The sequence below is a fragment of the Giraffa tippelskirchi genome, chromosome 9, assembly GCF_054371585.1.
Source record: "Giraffa tippelskirchi isolate mGirTip1 chromosome 9, T2T-mGirTip1v1.2.pri, whole genome shotgun sequence".
Classification (NCBI taxonomy): domain Eukaryota; kingdom Metazoa; phylum Chordata; class Mammalia; order Artiodactyla; family Giraffidae; genus Giraffa; species Giraffa tippelskirchi.
The window spans coordinates 3,745,416-3,761,943 of NC_137283.1; the positions used below are offsets into that span (position 1 = coordinate 3,745,416).

Sequence of the window (16,528 nt, forward strand, 5' to 3'; positions counted from 1 at the left end):
ATGGGGTCACAAAGAGTCAGACATGACTGAGCGACTGAACATTTCATAATGTATATACATTTATATTATGATATGGCATATGTGTGTGTGTGTTTTATATATATATATATATATACATATATATTATATATGTATGTATGTATGAGTTGGCTGGATGGTATCACTGATGCAATGGACATGAACTTGGGCAAACTCTGGGAGATGGTGAGAAACAGGGAAGCCTGGTGTGCTGTAGTCTATGGGGTTGCAAAGAGTCGGAAAACTGGGCAACTGAACAATAATATATATATAAAGAGCCGACTAACTGGAAGAGACCCTAATGCTGGGAAACATTAAAGGCAAAAGGAAAAGAGAGCAGCAGAGGATGAGGTGGTTAAATAGCATCACCGACTCAATGGCCATGAACCTGAGCAAACTCCTGGAGACAGTGGAGGACACAGAGGCTGTTGTGCTGCTTCTGATGTGCTGATGTGTCTCACGGAGCCAGACATGACTTAGCAACTGAACAACATCTCAGAGAGAGAGAAAGCAGTATGTCTTAAGGGATCGGCTCACATGCTTGTGGGATCTGGCAAATCACAAAAGTCTAGAGTGGGCTGGCAAGCTGGAGATGCAGAGAAGAGCTGGTAATAAGTCTCCAATTCAGCTATAGTCTGGAGACAGACTTCCTTCTTGAGGAACCTCAGTGTTTACTCTTAAAGTCTTCAGCTGATTGGATGAGGCCCACCCACATTATGGAAGGTAATCTGCTTTACTTACAGTCTACTGATTTAAGTGTTAATCACATCTCAAAGATACCATACAACAACATCTAGATTGGTGTGGACCAAACAACTGGGTCCCATAATCTTGCCAAGTTGATACATATAACTGTGTATTAACAATCATACCTGTCATCCAAGCAGATTTTGTGCTATGTGATGAGACGTATGTACTCTTTCTTTCTGGTTTGCTAAGAAGACATAACTGACTTATTTAGGGTGTTCCTGTATACCACAAGTTTTATGTTTTAAACACAAAGTTTTTCTCATCCAGTTTTGGAATAAAGCGTGTAAGATTTCCATCAAAGCCACTGAGGAAAGAGCCTAAGTTTGAAGCTTATACAGAAATGAGACAAGAGTGTTCCTGTACTATGTGATAACTAGGTGAGTGTGGGTCAGGTAGTTAAACCTGCTCCCTCTCAATTTTCTCAACTGTATAGTGTGAAAAGTCATACCCAATTCCCAGGTACTTGTGAGTTTTTACTGAGGAAACATTTGTCAACATCTCCTACAGTCTAGTATATAGTTGGCCATCTGTATCTCAGTTCTTTTACCTCTTCATCATCTTTCTCTTTTAACTAGCTAATCCAGCACCCAAGTGTCCACTCCAAGTGGTCAGTGAAAAAACCCTTTCCTTCTTCTGAATGTTGAGTATGATAGAAATTCTCCTCCCATGGAGAGACACAGGTTTGATCCCTGGGTGGGGAAGATCCCCTGGAGGAGGAAATGGCGATCTACTCCAGTATTCTTGCCTGGAGAATCCTATGAACAGAGGAGCCTGGTGGGCTGCAGTCAATGGGGTCACAAAGAGTTGGACATGACTGAGAAACTGATGCACACATATACGTATTAATAAATATATATATTTGTGTGTGTGTGTATATATATATATATATATATGTATATCTTTTTCACATTCTTTTCCTTTATGGTTTGTCATGGGACATTGAATATAGTTCCCTGTGCTATACAGTAGGACCTTGCTGTTTATCAATTCTGTATATAATGGTTTACATCTGCTAATCCCAAACTCCCAACCCATCTCTCCCTCACCCCCTCCTCCTTTGCAACCACAAATCTGTTCTGTATTTCTGTGAGTCTGTTTCTGTGTCATAGAGAGGTTCATTTGTGTCATATTGTAGATTCTGCATATAAGTGATATCATATGATATTTGCCTTTCTTTTTCTGATTTATTTCACTTAATGTAATAATGTCTAGGTCCAACAATGTTGCTGCAAATGGAATTATTTCATTCTTTTTCATGGCTGAGCAATATTCCATTTAGTGTGTGTGTGTGTGTGTGTGTGTGTGTGTGTGTGTACACCACATCCTCTTTATCCATTTATTTGTGATTGGCATTTAGGTTGCTTCCATGTCTGAACTATTGTGAATAGTGCTGCTATGAGCTTAAGGGTGCATGTACTTTGAATTACAGCTTTGTCTGGATGTATGCCCAGGAGAGGGATTGCTGGATTATAGTTTTTGAGGAAACTTCATAATGTTTTCCATAGTGGCTGTACCAATTTACATCCCTCCCAGCAGTGTAGAAGGATTCCCTATCAAAGTTCAGTGTTTACTTTTTGTGTATATGTCTTATTGCCCCTTCTATGCTTTCCTACAGTATATGATGCATTAACCACTGATAGAGAAATGAGATGTTTTCAGATAAGCATTTATTCATTTATTTAATACACATTTATCAAATGTGTATTAAATTCCAAGGACTGTTTCAGTTGCTGGGGCTACAACAGTGAACAGATTAGATATATCCCTTCCCTTGTGGAGCTTAGATATTAGTGGGGGAGATACTCAAACAAAGAAACCAATGAATATGGAATCAGGCTACAAGTAACATGGGCTTCGGGTGGGCTGGGTGATGCTCTGGTAAGTTTGTAGATCTCAATAGCATAATCTAGCCAAGGTTTACTCTTCACACATGACCAGTCAGTGGCTAGGCCAGGTGACTGTTCAAGGAAGCTGTTCTCAGCCACCTTGAATGCTTCCTCCATATCAGCACTTGCTTGCTCCATTGAAGAGTGGGGCTGTAGAATCAACCAGCAGCAGTTAAAGCCTTTATGACCATCACTTGTGCTTCATATTTTACTGCCCATAGCAAGTCACGTGGCTATTCCTACTTTTAATGGAATGGAGAAGTATGAGACTTGCTAATCCTAGTGGTAAAGGAGATCCAGGCGTTCCCATACAGTACTGAATGAAATGAAAAATATATGTTGAAAGCTGGTGCATAGTGTGCATTTTCTTAAAAGACAATAGAAGCAAAATAAGCATAGACTTTATGTATATCATTGCTTAGAATTCTCATAAAGTTCACATGGACTACAGAAAAAAGTGAGTGAACTTAAAAATTTTTAGTAAGTATTATTTCAAACTGGTATCCAAATTTGAGAAAAAACAGTAAGGTCGTTTGTAAGTGGTTGAAGTTTGATAGATACTGATTTGTTAAATCTACTTAAGGACAAGGGCGATGAACTGTTTTTATACTGGTACAGTTTTCTTAGCTTGGAGTAGAGGCTCAATAAAACTTTGTTGAAGTTAGTATTATTCATTGTCTTAATTGTTCTTGCTTTTCTAGTCAATTTACTATTTTGAACCATAGTCCATTACAGTATTGTCTTGAGTCTTGAAATTTTTTTCTATGGCCAATTGTGGAAGAAATAGTCTTTCTTCCAAAGACAGTAAAAATTGTCTTTATCCACATCAATGTTTTTATATGCAATTATACTTTAAATTTGGACCACACATACTTGAATGGTAGTCTGTTTCTTCTGATTTGTCTTGGACATTTTCTTAAATCATTGGTAAGGATTCAGTGGGAGAGAGGAAAGTTATAATATTAATGTTGGAATTTGCAATTGAGGGTTTTGTCTTTAAAAAAAAACAACAACTTATATGTTTCATACTCATTTGACAGCTGCTGGGATGGAGAGGTGTTTCACAGACTTGAATAAAGACAGCAGGAAATGCCACAATGTTTTTCTTTTAAGCTTTACTTAAAGTCATGGATGCTTTTCTTAAAGATAGGAAAGGATAGTACTTGCTTTCGAAGATAGTATGATTATGGTTTTTCCTTATGTTTCTGCTGTTCTCTTATTTTTAACTAAGTCTTTGTAATTTATAAAAATAAATCATCCTGAGAGAGGACCTAGTTCTTCACTGAGTGGCTAGGTCAAGGGCAAACCAGAAGAGTCTGTGCTGTACCCGATTGGCCCTCATTTCAGCACCATCACTCTCTGCCTCTGACGTATGTCCGAAGCATCCTCTCAATTCTCTTAGCCAAGAGGTTGTCTTAAATGAGTGTCTCTAGTCTGTGCTGTGAATCATGTGCATCTATAAGAGTCCATGCCCTTTGATGCAGTTTGCTGCTTTTGGATTTGTACAAAATTTGTTTGGTAGTTGGCAAATGGGACACAGCTGGCTTCTGATTTAGAGAGTGCTTTAAACTAGTTACCTCCTACCTTAACTTGATCATTTAAATGGAAAGTGCTACAGCTCCAACAGAGAAGACATGATATAAAAAACTATTTCTGACATGACTATCTTGCCTCCCGAATTGCCATGGCTACTGGGATCTCTGAAGGAAAATAAAAGTAAAGAAATGAACAAAACACAGGTTTTAGCATTCTCCCAAGGGCTAAAGTGTTTTTACATTATTTAAGAAAAGCTTTAAATGTTCAATGAATATTCTGAAGCTAATGACAATTGATGCCCAGAAAATACCAATAATCCAATGGAATACAATAGATTTTGGAAAGTGACAATTTGTGTGGAAATTGCTCATAGTATTGACATGTGCTGGGAACTTTGCATATCAGTGAGCTATAGCCTGCACTGAGAGGAGTTATCTATTTAGTCTTTTATTTGTAAATAAGACAGCAGTCCTTTCCCTTTAAGGAGCATCTGTGCATTTTATTATGAATGAAAGAACACTGCTGTCCTTTGACCGAAGTGGCCATGTTGGCAGAAGTCATCTAGGATCCTGATCTTACAATTGGAGGAACCCCAGCATGTCATTTAGGAGGCTATCATTCTATAGTTGAAGATGGTGAGGTTTAGAATCTGCAGATTTGGGTCGAGTCCCGGCTGTAGTGTAAACTGTCATTAATTTAACTTTCCCCACCAAATTCCACCAAGGCTTGTAGATCTGGCCCCAGCCTCATTCTCTGTTCTCTAGTCTTCACTCCTCACTTGCTCCCTTTCAGCCCCTGCACGATTTCCGGCACATTCCAAAGACACGTGCTTGCTGCCAGCCTTTCTGTTCTTGCTGGTTTCTCAGCTTAAGACACTCTTCCCTAGATGCAGGCTTACTGCATCTCTGTCTATGCAGGCTCTGTTTATTGAGCAGATCCAGTAAGTGCTGAGGTGTTGTCAGTGCTTCACATGCTTGTCTTGGTGAATTCTCATGATAACAGCATGAACTGGGCAGTGGCGCTGCATGGATGAGGCACCTTGTTCTCATCTCTGTGGCGGTACATCCCCCGAACCCAGAAATGTACTTACAGATGGATACGACTTGGCTTAGTGTCGTTCCTCATGTTTAAGATGTCTTATTGGTGGTGCTAGTGGTAAAGACCCTGCCTGGCAATGGAGGAGGCCTTAGAGCCCTGGGTTCAATCCCTGGGTTGGGAAGATCCCCTGGAGGAGGGAATGGCAACCCACTCCAGTATTCTTGCCTGGGAAATCCCACAGACAGAGGAGCCTGGTGGGCTACAGTCCTTAGGGTCGAAAAGAGTTGGACACGACTGAAGCAGCTTAGCATGCATGCACTCATTCTTCAAACATGGGCCATCCATTTGATGTCAGACGCCATGCCAGTTTTTAAAAGATGAAGGTAAACAAAAATGATGAGACCCCTCTCCTTTCTTGCTTTCCCTGATGCTTTTAGAGCATCACAGAAAAAACAAAAACAAAAACAGCAGTTCATAGGCAGCAACATTGGATAAACATTAAATTAGGGCAAATACCAGGTACAATGGGGAAGCCAGGGTTCACAGAAAACTACTGGGCGGTGTTATCCATGCTGTGACTGAAGGGTGGGCCAGAGGGTCTGGTGGAGGTCGATCTTAGGAGAGGCTCCGGCAGGGGATGATCAAAGGCTCTGAGGGCCCAGCCCAGTCCTGAAAGCCAGACAGAATCATTCAGGCATCAGACAGGGGGGCAGGGTCTCCTGTTTGCATCTGGAGAAGATGTTGGGTTTTCAGATGACTTGAAAACTATACCAGAAGTCAGGACTCCATTGTCTGAGCAGTGAGATGCTGCAAAGGATTTTGAAATCAGTGGGATTTCTCTTTAGTATTTGCTGTCATTGACTGTCTGCAGCCAAGTGAGTTGGAAGAAGTTCCATTTTCTAGACGAGACAAGTGAGGCCCAGAAGAACACATAAACAGTGGCAGAGATTTAATTTTCTCAATGACAGGGCTTCAGGGCTTTTACCCCTACTCTCCACCCTCTCCCCTTCCTTCCTTCCTGTGGTCATTCTTGTCCAGAGTCAAACATAAACTTCTGTATACACCATCCTGATTTTGATTTTGTTTCCAAAGACCCTGTGGGCACTCACACGGCTCCCAGAAAGCAGACCCCTGCAGGAAGCTCATTGCCCACAGGGAGGTAGGGCTTGTAAGTAAATGGACACTGGATTGTGTGTGGGACCACATGCTCTGGTCTCCTTGTCTAGGAAGCTGGATTTGTACTAGGATTCTTTTATCTGAAAAGGCGACTCTGGGCTGGGGAGAAGAGAGCGGACTTGACAAAGTCGGGAGGAGTTCAGTGCTGGTCTGTCTGCCCACGCTCTGGGCATGCGTGAGCCCTCAGCAAAACACAGCTGGCATGTCTAATTTTAGCCTTGCCTGCCTTGAAAAGGGACCCTTTAAGGAAATATATTTCCTCTGAAACAATTTGTATTATAATGTAGCAGCTGATAGACATGTCAGAATACTACTTGCTATTGGTGGAGAAACACTCGGCCAAGTGATGATGGTTTTTGTTCTTTTTTCTCTGTGTGTGTATGTGTGTGTGTGATGTTATCAGGAAAGTGAGCAAAGGACCCATGAATCATAAAGAGATACACAGTAAGAGAAACAGTGCTTTTATTTATCAAGACAATCATAAACCAAAGGGGACACCTCTTTTGATTTTTACAAAATGGATGTAAGGATCGGAAGGACTATATCTGCTAGGATAAGTTGGCCATGGTGATCTGACGATGCCTGGCTTGTTAAGAGCAGTCCTGGAGTAGACTCCAACATTTCTTCAGTACTTACCGTCCTCCATAACCTAAGTAAAAGGTTAGTTTCTAAAGCTGATCTTGGATTCATTTGGCTTTAGTGTGTTCACAGGTTTTGAAAGCATCTGGGACACACTTTTTTCCGTCCTCACCAGCGAGCTCAGTCCGTCTGCCTGGAATTTTTCCCCTTTCTCTCCCTTCCTCCCTCTGCGTCCTCTCGTCCCTCCCAGGGTCTGCCGGGTTTTGTTTCGCAGTGTGGCTTACCTTGAAACTTGGCAGGCAGAGCGGAGAAGGGTGGATGGAGGGAAGGATAAGGAATCATCCACCGCCCACATTTGAGTTCCCTGGGTTCAGTGGCAGCGGCAGCAGCTTTGCTACAAAAACCGCTTTGCTATTCGAGATAGCCAGCAGAGGGAATCGCAACTTTGCTGGCAGCAGGGGTTGAAGCAGCCTTTTTTTTTTCTTGGAGGAAAGACTGCAGCCTTCTGGACTGCGTACGCTGCTCCCTGGAGGGGCTCTCCGGGTCCCACCCACTGGCTGGAAGGAGGGGACGTGAATGAAAGGACAGAACAAGCCCCGAACACCATGTCACTCTGGGAGGGACACAGCAGCAGCTGAGCTGTGCAAGGTTTTTTTTTTTCCCTTTTCCCTTTTCTTTTTCTTTCTTTCTTTTTCTCCCCCTCCCTTTTTTTCTTTTTCTTCTTTCTCTTTCTTTCTATTTTTTTTTCTTTTTTCTTTTTCTTTAAGGTGGGGAAAGAGACACCCAGGAGACAGGAAGCTGATCTGCAAGATTTCCGAGTTCTGCTAAAAGGACTTTGATTTTTTTTTTTTTTTTCCTTTACAAACGCTGGCAATTGACATCACTACGGACAGCCGGGTAGAGAACAAACTGCCTCCTCCCAAGTGGACCCCAGGCGTGATCTGGGGAGACTGTGTGGGGTTTTTTCCTACGGATCCCCGCCTCTTTCTCTTTTTGGTGTGTTTCTTTTTAAAATTCTTGCTGTGCTGGAACTAGCGAGTGCTGGAAGACTCTTGGAAGCCTCATCAGTCATCGGGACTGTCAGGAATAGTGGTTCCAGAGGAAGCTCGGCCTGGGGCACATAGCCTGTCATCCAGTTCCCTGCCTCGGAGATAGCGCTTCCAGCTACATGGGCAAACGCCTGGATCAGCCACAAATGTACCCCCAGTACACTTACTACTACCCTCATTACCTCCAAACCAAGGTATGGCGTGCCCCACAGCCTGGCAGCAGTGGGGTGTCCTTCTGCACTTGGGGTGGGAAGCAGACAGGCGTGTGAATTACGATTAAGCGCCCCCTCCCCTTATCCCCACCAGCTCTTCCTGCTTCTTTGAAATTAGTAACATAGCAGTGGAGTTAATGAAACAGAGAAGGATATAAGAAGAAAGCAAGCCCAGAATTGGGGCTTCCTCTTTAAGGAGAGATAATAGTTTCACTTGAGTTCCTTTGTTGTTGTTTGGCCATTTCGATGTTCCTGATACCCGCCGAGCCCTCAGCAGATGGGCAGGGTTGTTAAAAGGAGATCATAACAGTGATGATCGGGCACGACAATACAATTTCAGGGGCTTTTCTGGTGAGCTCTTCTTTGTTTGTGGCTCTGAAAGGGTTCTTCCCACTGGATAGGACATGCCGGGGTTGGGGGGGGGGCTCAAACTTTTAATCACTAAGTGTAGAATGAAAGACAGGCATGGGAAGCTTCACAGCATCTAACTCAGTCTCAGAGTTTGTTTGGGTGCATTTTTGGTTTTTCTGTGGCCTCATATATTTTATTTTATATTGAAGATGGTCAGAATGCCAGAGAGTAAATTTCGGAGCTTTGCCATAGATATTCTTTACTTTCAGAAGCTTGCTGTCTCTGTGTTGGCTACCATCAGAAGGCCTGGGGCTTGAAAAGGGATGAAATAGAGTGATGATAATTAGACATGAATTGGTTAAATAGTTTAGGCTTTCCGTGTGTGCTCAAGCGATCATGAGGGGGCCAGTGGTAAGCCCACGTCACTGAGTGGGTCGTGCCAACCATGAACTTTATCCTGCAGTTCAGACATGGTAGACTCTCAGGTGTGAAATCACTGCTCCAATTTGTCAATTACATCGGACTTGATTTGGGGGGAGGGGTGCTTATTGTTGCTTATTTCCCCTTGAATGCATGGAGTGCGTTTCTTTATGCATGATATTATTTTGCATTGCATTAGCCGTACTCTGCTGGGCTCTTTATAATAAATAAACACGCAGGGAGTGAACAAGGCGTGCCTGAGTGATCTGAGCTGTCACTGGGTCTGGGTGCCCTGGTTAGGGTTTGGTAATCATGCCGTGGTTAACTCTCATTTACTCTCTCTCACCAAACAATGCCGATTTGTAAACCAAGCAGGCAGCAGACTTTCAGTATTATATTAAAGATTGTTCTTTTTTTCCTTTCCTTTCTCAGTTGCTCTATAATTTACCCTGCCCCTGCAAGGTCGACTCACACTGCTTTTTGCCTTTGTGAGCATTTAGTTTGGGCTGCTGCTGAAATAAATAGACCAGCCCTCCTGCTCCATCGGCTGGAGTTTTAACCCTTTGGGGGACTCCTTAAGGAAATGGCAAAGCAAGGACAAGTTACAAACGGGAAATTTATAGTCATTTCTCATCCCCCAAAGAAACAAAAACAACACACTCAAGGGTTGCATGAAAAATATCCAACATTCCATCCGTTTTAGTCATTTGGCTAAATTTTTCCAAATGTTTCAAAATTCATGCTTTCTTTTTTGGTTCTTATTTTCTACCATGAAGTCTATTCAGGAAAGAAACTGTGGATCAAAATGAATGGAATAAATGGAATGATGGCTTTTTGACTTAAGATTTCTTTTAACCTATTACTAGCAGGAAATAATGTTGGGCACCTTATATTAAAGATACATAGATACACTAGTGGGAAGTGTGTGTGTACGTACGTGTGTGCATATGTATTTGGGGTAGAAAGGAAACATGGGGTGTTGAGGAAAAGAGAGCCAGAAAAATAGAGAGGGAGTTTAAAAAAAAACAATCTGTTTTGGGATCTTCTGCAGTTTAGTGCTGTGTAGACAAGGAGCATCTGGATCTTGTTACTTTCAAGCAAGGCAAAGCCATCGACTTCTGGAACATTTTTAAAGAAGTTAGATCCATTAGGCGACCTCAGCTGATATTTGGGTAATCAGGTCAGGTGGTAGAGTGTATAAGATCAGTTACTCTGGCTATCATGGTGGTTCATATTGATTATTACATTGTAAAATTCTGACAGAGCTGTGAAGTTGTCGAGTATTGTTACAGTGGTTCTGAAATGACAGGCGTTATTGACATTCCTGGAAGCTGAAGATATGAAAATGTGCCCTCTATGGGAACGTGGGCACTCAGGGAGGGGGAGGAAGGGTCAATGTACAATACTTTAAAATATGGGAACTTTCCAATAGTGTGAACGCAGTATAATAAAGTTCCATCATGCTCCAGTATAGTGTGAAAATAATTGGGTTATTTTAGTAGCACTTTTTGCTCCTTTTTCGCTTATGTCCCAAAATACAATCTATAGTAATTTTGAAGGAATTGCATGTGTCTTAGATTTATTTGGTAAACATGGGTGGAATTCCATAAAATCCACTATCCTTCCTGCCTTAGCTTGTAGGTAGAATCCAATTTTAAAATCATTGCTATTTAAAATCATGCTGATACATAAAGAACATTTGTGCTTGATAAAATTAGAATTCTGTGGTTTACAACAAAAATCATATTGTGGTGACACCATGCCTTAAACTATTCTCTAAATGCAGGTGCTTTTAACTCAGGCACAAAAGCCATTTGCTGACATTAGTTTTGGGTGGAAAATCTTCATGGGATTTTACAGAACTAAAATGTTTATTATTGTATTCATTCAGAAAATGCCAAAACACTGAGCCTTCGTTTTCTACCTAAATATGTATGTCAGATGCAGCTACTATTCTCTTACGATAAAAGAAAATGAAAATGGATTTTGAAATAAATGCATTTGTCTTCCGTTTCCTCAAATGCACTTAAAGTTGTAGAAAAAACTTGTGATACTTCCCTGCCTATTCTGTTCCACTTCTTACCCATCACATTAGAGTCAGTCTCTTCACTTTGTTGCTTAGAAAAAAAGAAAGAAAGAAGATATTTATGCTTTTCTTTCTTTGAATAAATTTCCAGATGCTTAAAATGTTATATTAGAAAAACATGAGTCAATCAAATAAAAGGAAAACCCGTGGCTGACTAGTAGCTGTACCTTATAGTAATGTGGGTATAACATGTTTACTCTCCCAGGCCTGCATTTACAGTTGTCACTTGTCAATTTTCTTTTTGACCAGTTTTTTTTTTCCTACCCAAAGAAGCAATTTCTAAAAAGAGTGTTACTTTTGTTTAGAAGTAATGAAGAAATCTTGATGATGTGTCACTATATTTAAATAAGAGACATAACTGGATTTCTAAAAAAAAGTTTCAGGAAACCAAATTTGCTGTTGGAAGACCACCCAGAATAATTAAGTTTTAGAGAAAAGAGACCAAAAAAATTGTTTCTTAGCTGAATGATATGTAACGATGTGTGATTAAGTTGTCTTGTAATATTTTCAAGGATTTTGTTACACCCTATTTCCAATAGCCAACCTGTTGCTCTTATGTTATGATCCAGGGTGAATTTCAGTCTGAATTTGAGGTACTTTGTGGGAGGGGGTTTCTTGGAAGAACAAATTGAATGGGGCAAACTAAAAAGAGTTAAAACATAGTCACAACCTGGCCAGTTGATGTTTTGTTGTTGAGAAATAGATGCTTCTCTCATATGTGATATTTGGAAGACTTTAGTCATCATGAAACTTTAAAATTCACCCAGGCACACACAGAAAGTTTGTCTTTTCTTCCTTTTCCACACTTACACCATATCACTACATTTCTCCCAGTTTAGTGCAGTTTCTCATCAGTCCGCCCCCTGCCTTTGGCCATCCGCTTCCTGAGAAGACCTTGAAGAAAGGGTTCAGACTGCAGTACCCTGACAAGGGCTCCCTAACTGGTGGACCTCAGATTCCGCTCAGAGCCTGGTGTGAAGCTGGGGTCTGGTGGAGGAGCAGTTCCTCACCAGCACACTGACTTCAAGCTGAATTCCCAGCCATCTGCAGCTGGACAGCTGCCCAGCTCTGAGAGGCTAGCTGGACCCCAGTTGTGCCATGAAAAGAGCAGACGCTTGGAAACACGAGGCTCAGGAGGTCTGCAGAGAAAGAGGGAGGCTCCTGTGGGGCCGAGATATTCTTAAAGATGTGAATGTACAGATCCTGCAAAAGCAAAACAAAACAACCCTTCTTCACACATTCCTTGCAAATGAAAACAGAGAAAATCTTGCAGAGGGAGGGAAGGAGTTTAGAATTTCCTTCGTACTTCCTGTCCCAGATTTGCATTGATAGTTGGAGTTGGTAACTTGCCAGTTACCGACCAGTTTTGTACATTTCAGCCTTGAAAACTCCCAAGTACTGTTTTCCTTTGAGAGGCTGAAATGTACAAAACTGGTTTTCTAAAAATCTTCCAGCAAAAGAATTTTTAGGAATAACTCCAAATATTTCTTTCACTGTAGGAGAGTGATACGATAGCGTGAAAGGATGATCCTACGTCTCATGTTAGAATGTATACTATTGTAATTGGTTTAAAAAGAATGTATACTATTGTAATTGTTTTTTAAATAAGAGAAACATAATAAGAAGGGACCCTCCCTTTTCAGTTTGTTTTTTTTTCTGTTACTCTTGCAAATCTTTGTTACTGTTGAAGTTCTTTTCTCTAATGTGGTCATCATTTTCAGGACACTAAGTCTAGTGCCTACTGAAAAGAGCAGAGTAGCAGAAAAGTTCATGTTTTTTTCTTTTCCGGAATAATCCCAAATTTAAGAGAAACACCAATATTTCTTTGAAGAGTATCTTTCCAACACATTTTCCTTTCACTTTCTCTCAATTTGGAATAAAGAGAAAACAGAATTTCAACTCAAAAAACATTTCCATGAAGTAATAAAATGTAGTTGAGCATTGGAGGTAGAGGCCGTGTGAGGAGGAGGCCAAAGAGAAGGGAGGATACACATAATTTTAGGTCTCTCTGGCTCCAGGAATTCTGAAAAGCTTTGTTTTTGAACTAAAATGATTTACACAGTCCTTTCTGACATTATCAGTCTCTTTGGCAGAGAGAGGGCTCAGTCACAATGATGCCCATGCCAGATTCTAAGAAAACCAGGCTTTTCCTTTAAAAGAAAATCTTTGGAGTGTTGGACTTCTTATTCAGAGTAAATGGTTGATGTTTATCCAAAATTGGCTTCGAGTACTACATTAAAATTGTGTTTTGTAACAGTCTCATAAGCCACAGCTGTATGTGATTAAATAGTGTAATATCAAAAGCATGTGAAAAGAGACATTTTTATGCTATAGCTGTTCACAGCAAGAGTACAGATGGGGCTGAGGGGAGACGAGAGCAGAAACACACTTGTGTGTTGTGATAAGTGTGTTGTTGAGGATATGAGTTATGATACGTGTGTGGAGGGTACGTGCTGCTATTTTTGGCAGCAGTGGGAAAAATGCTGAACTATTTTGGATGTGATTAAAAATATACTCTTTGAAAATGGAAACCGACATAAAATACCAACTTTAAATATGGAATGTCATTTCATCGCAAAATGCAGAGTTACTGAATGGATCTGAAAGCAATGCAAATGGAAAGATAAAAGTTATTCCCATGAAGCACACATTCCAAAAGCAAAAGTGAAGAAGTTTCCCTTCTGTTTTGAAATAATAGATACTTTTCTTCTTCTTTTTTTTTGCTACTTTTAATCTATGTAACTATTGTAAGAAAACCTGCAGGCCATTTATCCCTAAACAAAAGGATCCTCAACTAAGAACAATACAGGTGGCAGTGTGATTCTTTTCTAAGATGTTTGAAAATATGAGGTTAGGGTATGAATATTAATCTTTTGTTGCTGGTGTTAAAAATTACATAGTCACATAAGGAGATACAACTTTTGCTTCTATTTCTTTAGCAGATATGTTACAGTAAAGAGGCTTTAACTACAAAGTTTTTGAAGGAATGTTTGTTCATGGAAACTTTAATCTCTAGTCTTCTAGAGATTATCAAGCTACAGGATTACCAATACTAATAAAAGATTACCAAGTTAAGTGATCACTTTCAGGGCCTTGAAAAAGCCTATAGAATTGGCTGTTGATTTCATATGTCAAACATTCAAAAGCAGTTTTAAAAAGTCAAAAAGAGGAGTGGACTGAGATAAGTTGAATTGTGTTTGTTTTGGTTTTTCATTTTTCTTTTTCAAGGTGGTATTGGCAGAGAATTTGTTCACGTAACATTTTTTTTTCTGTGTGGATTTATTGATCAGGAAATACATAGAACGTGGAATCATAACTGAGCGCACTTTTTCTGTTGAGAACATCAGCCTTTAGTGCACATTGAGTTCTAGAGAAAGGAGAGTGAGTTTTAAGACACTTGTCCTGCTTTTCTTTGGGAGAATGCTCTGATTTGTGTGTCGATGAGTTGGTTTCTGGGACAAGTTCCCTGAGAGCCCTTCTAGGCTGACCGTCTGTGACTCTTGCTTGGAGATAGATGAGGCTGCTTCGATGTGTTAGGCGTATTTAGCAGATGACCTCGGATTTGTGCCTCTGATTTTTGTTTGGGTCCTCAGTGCTTTCTACAGAGCAGATCAACTGCTGCTTTGTCGGCTCTGGAGACTTGGCACACATAATTATCTGCACGCTTCACCACATCTAAATCCAGAGCACCCAGAGAAACACCCCTGTCACCGTCACCCAGGAGTGGGTGGAGAGCAGTTCCCAGGGGTGGGGCCAGGCTACAGGCACTATTGAATCACCATTGTTGGCTTTGCTGTGGTTCAAGTTTTCTTCCTTGAGTGCATAAAATTAGGCCATATCCAAAGACTTGCTCTCTCCAGGTGTCATAAGAGCTAAATGGTTATGCATGTTTGGCTAAATCAGTTGATCTCATTAAGATCCTGACAGCACTAGTTTCATGAATGAATCTAGGAGCTCCTGTACATGTGGAAATAACAATCAATAGATGAAACACTACTTTGACTAGAGTTTGCCAGTCTCTGAATTTCTGAGTAGTAGGCTTTAAAGCACGAGGAGAAAATGATTTAGTAATCAGAGTGCATGGTATCGTAGGAGAAAAATCATAACTTCTCCAGGACACATAAACAAAAATATTCTCTTTTCCTCTTCTCACTGGGTATCCTTCTGAGTCCTCCCCAAGTCCTTGTGAGCCGAATTAATGAAAGTAAATGGAACCTTGAATTTTGTTTTTATGAATGACTGTGCTATGCTTAGTCGCTCAGTCGTGTCTGACTCTTTGCGACCCCCTGGACTGTAGCCTGCCAGGCTCCTCTGTCCATGGGGATTCGCCAGGCAAGAATACTAGAGTGGGTAGTCTATCCCTTCTCCAGGGGATCTTCCTGACCCAGGAATTGAACCGGGGTCTCCTGCATTGCAGACAGATTCTTTACCAGCTGAGCTACCAGGGAAGCCCTTATGAATGACTAAGAAATATCAAAATTAAGCTAGACTGCATACACAGTCAAGGCAATTTTGGTAATGTTCTTCCCTGTTGTGCGGAAAGTAAGGTAAAACAGAAGAAAGCTGAATCTTATGATATTCTAAATATTGGTGGTAATTGTTTTGGGCAACTTGTTTTTCACTTGTTCTAGATTGTGCTTTCCCATCATTATACTATAGAGTTAAGACGTTGGCATGTATCACCAGATGCAGGGGACCTTTTCATTGTCTCATCCTTAACTGGTACTTTTTAAGCTGAATATGGATCACATACAGAATTTAATGAGGATTTGGGAGGATTCTTCTTATTTTTATCTGGGGACTGCTGTCTATTTATCTTAGTCATATTTCTGATGGATGACAATTTAGTGAAAAGGAAAATGGAAAACAGGATGCTAACTATCTGGTTTTCTGGAACCATTTAAGACTTCTTGAGAGCATTTTTTATGTAGGCAAGTCATATCTGAGGCCATTACTGATGCCTGCATACTCTATAGTTGCCCCTCTTAAAACTTATTCATGGAGATTGGATGGTGGCAACCTGAATATCACCTAGAAATAAGATAACTTAAAATTCAAGAAAATATACTTCTTTTTCCTTCTTCTTTATTTTTTAATCTTTTTTTCCTTCCCAAACAAATAGTCCCAAGTAGATTTGAGTGGATGAAGAATTTGAAGCAGTATGCACAAAGCTTGGAGGAAAATCGGAGACCGTTTTCAAGGATATCATACAAGGAAAACCTGTGACACATCCATGATGTTGAATTTCTTCTCTAGAGATGAGAAAAATACTTTCCTTTTTTTTTGGCTTGGTGCTAGTCCCTTGAAGGGTCATGACAGCTCCTGAGTTAGCCTTGGTCTTGGCTTTGAGCCCCTGGGTCTCTTGTCAGGCACACCAGTCAAGATTGTGCCTTCAGAAATAAGGATGCTGTGTTGTAATCTAGGTAG

At 40.7% G+C, this 16,528-nt stretch overlaps 1 protein-coding gene across 15 annotated transcripts in view; it reads left to right on the plus strand.

Annotated features, from left to right (window-relative positions):
* Positions 1 to 16,528, plus strand: part of RBMS3 (RNA binding motif single stranded interacting protein 3) — a 1,621,798-nt gene that overhangs the window by 816,499 nt on the left and 788,771 nt on the right. For 9 of the 15 annotated variants that reach the window (XM_081526998.1, XM_081527002.1, XM_081527006.1 and 6 more), the window contains exon 1: positions 7,410 to 8,226. The exons of the other annotated variants lie outside the window; for them this stretch is intronic. In XM_081526998.1, coding sequence (XP_081383124.1) covers positions 8,152 to 8,226 — 75 coding nt within the window. In that variant the 5' untranslated portion in view covers positions 7,410 to 8,151. Of the gene's footprint in view, positions 1 to 7,409; positions 8,227 to 16,528 lie in introns of those variants that run through there. 15 annotated transcript variants of the gene reach the window in all.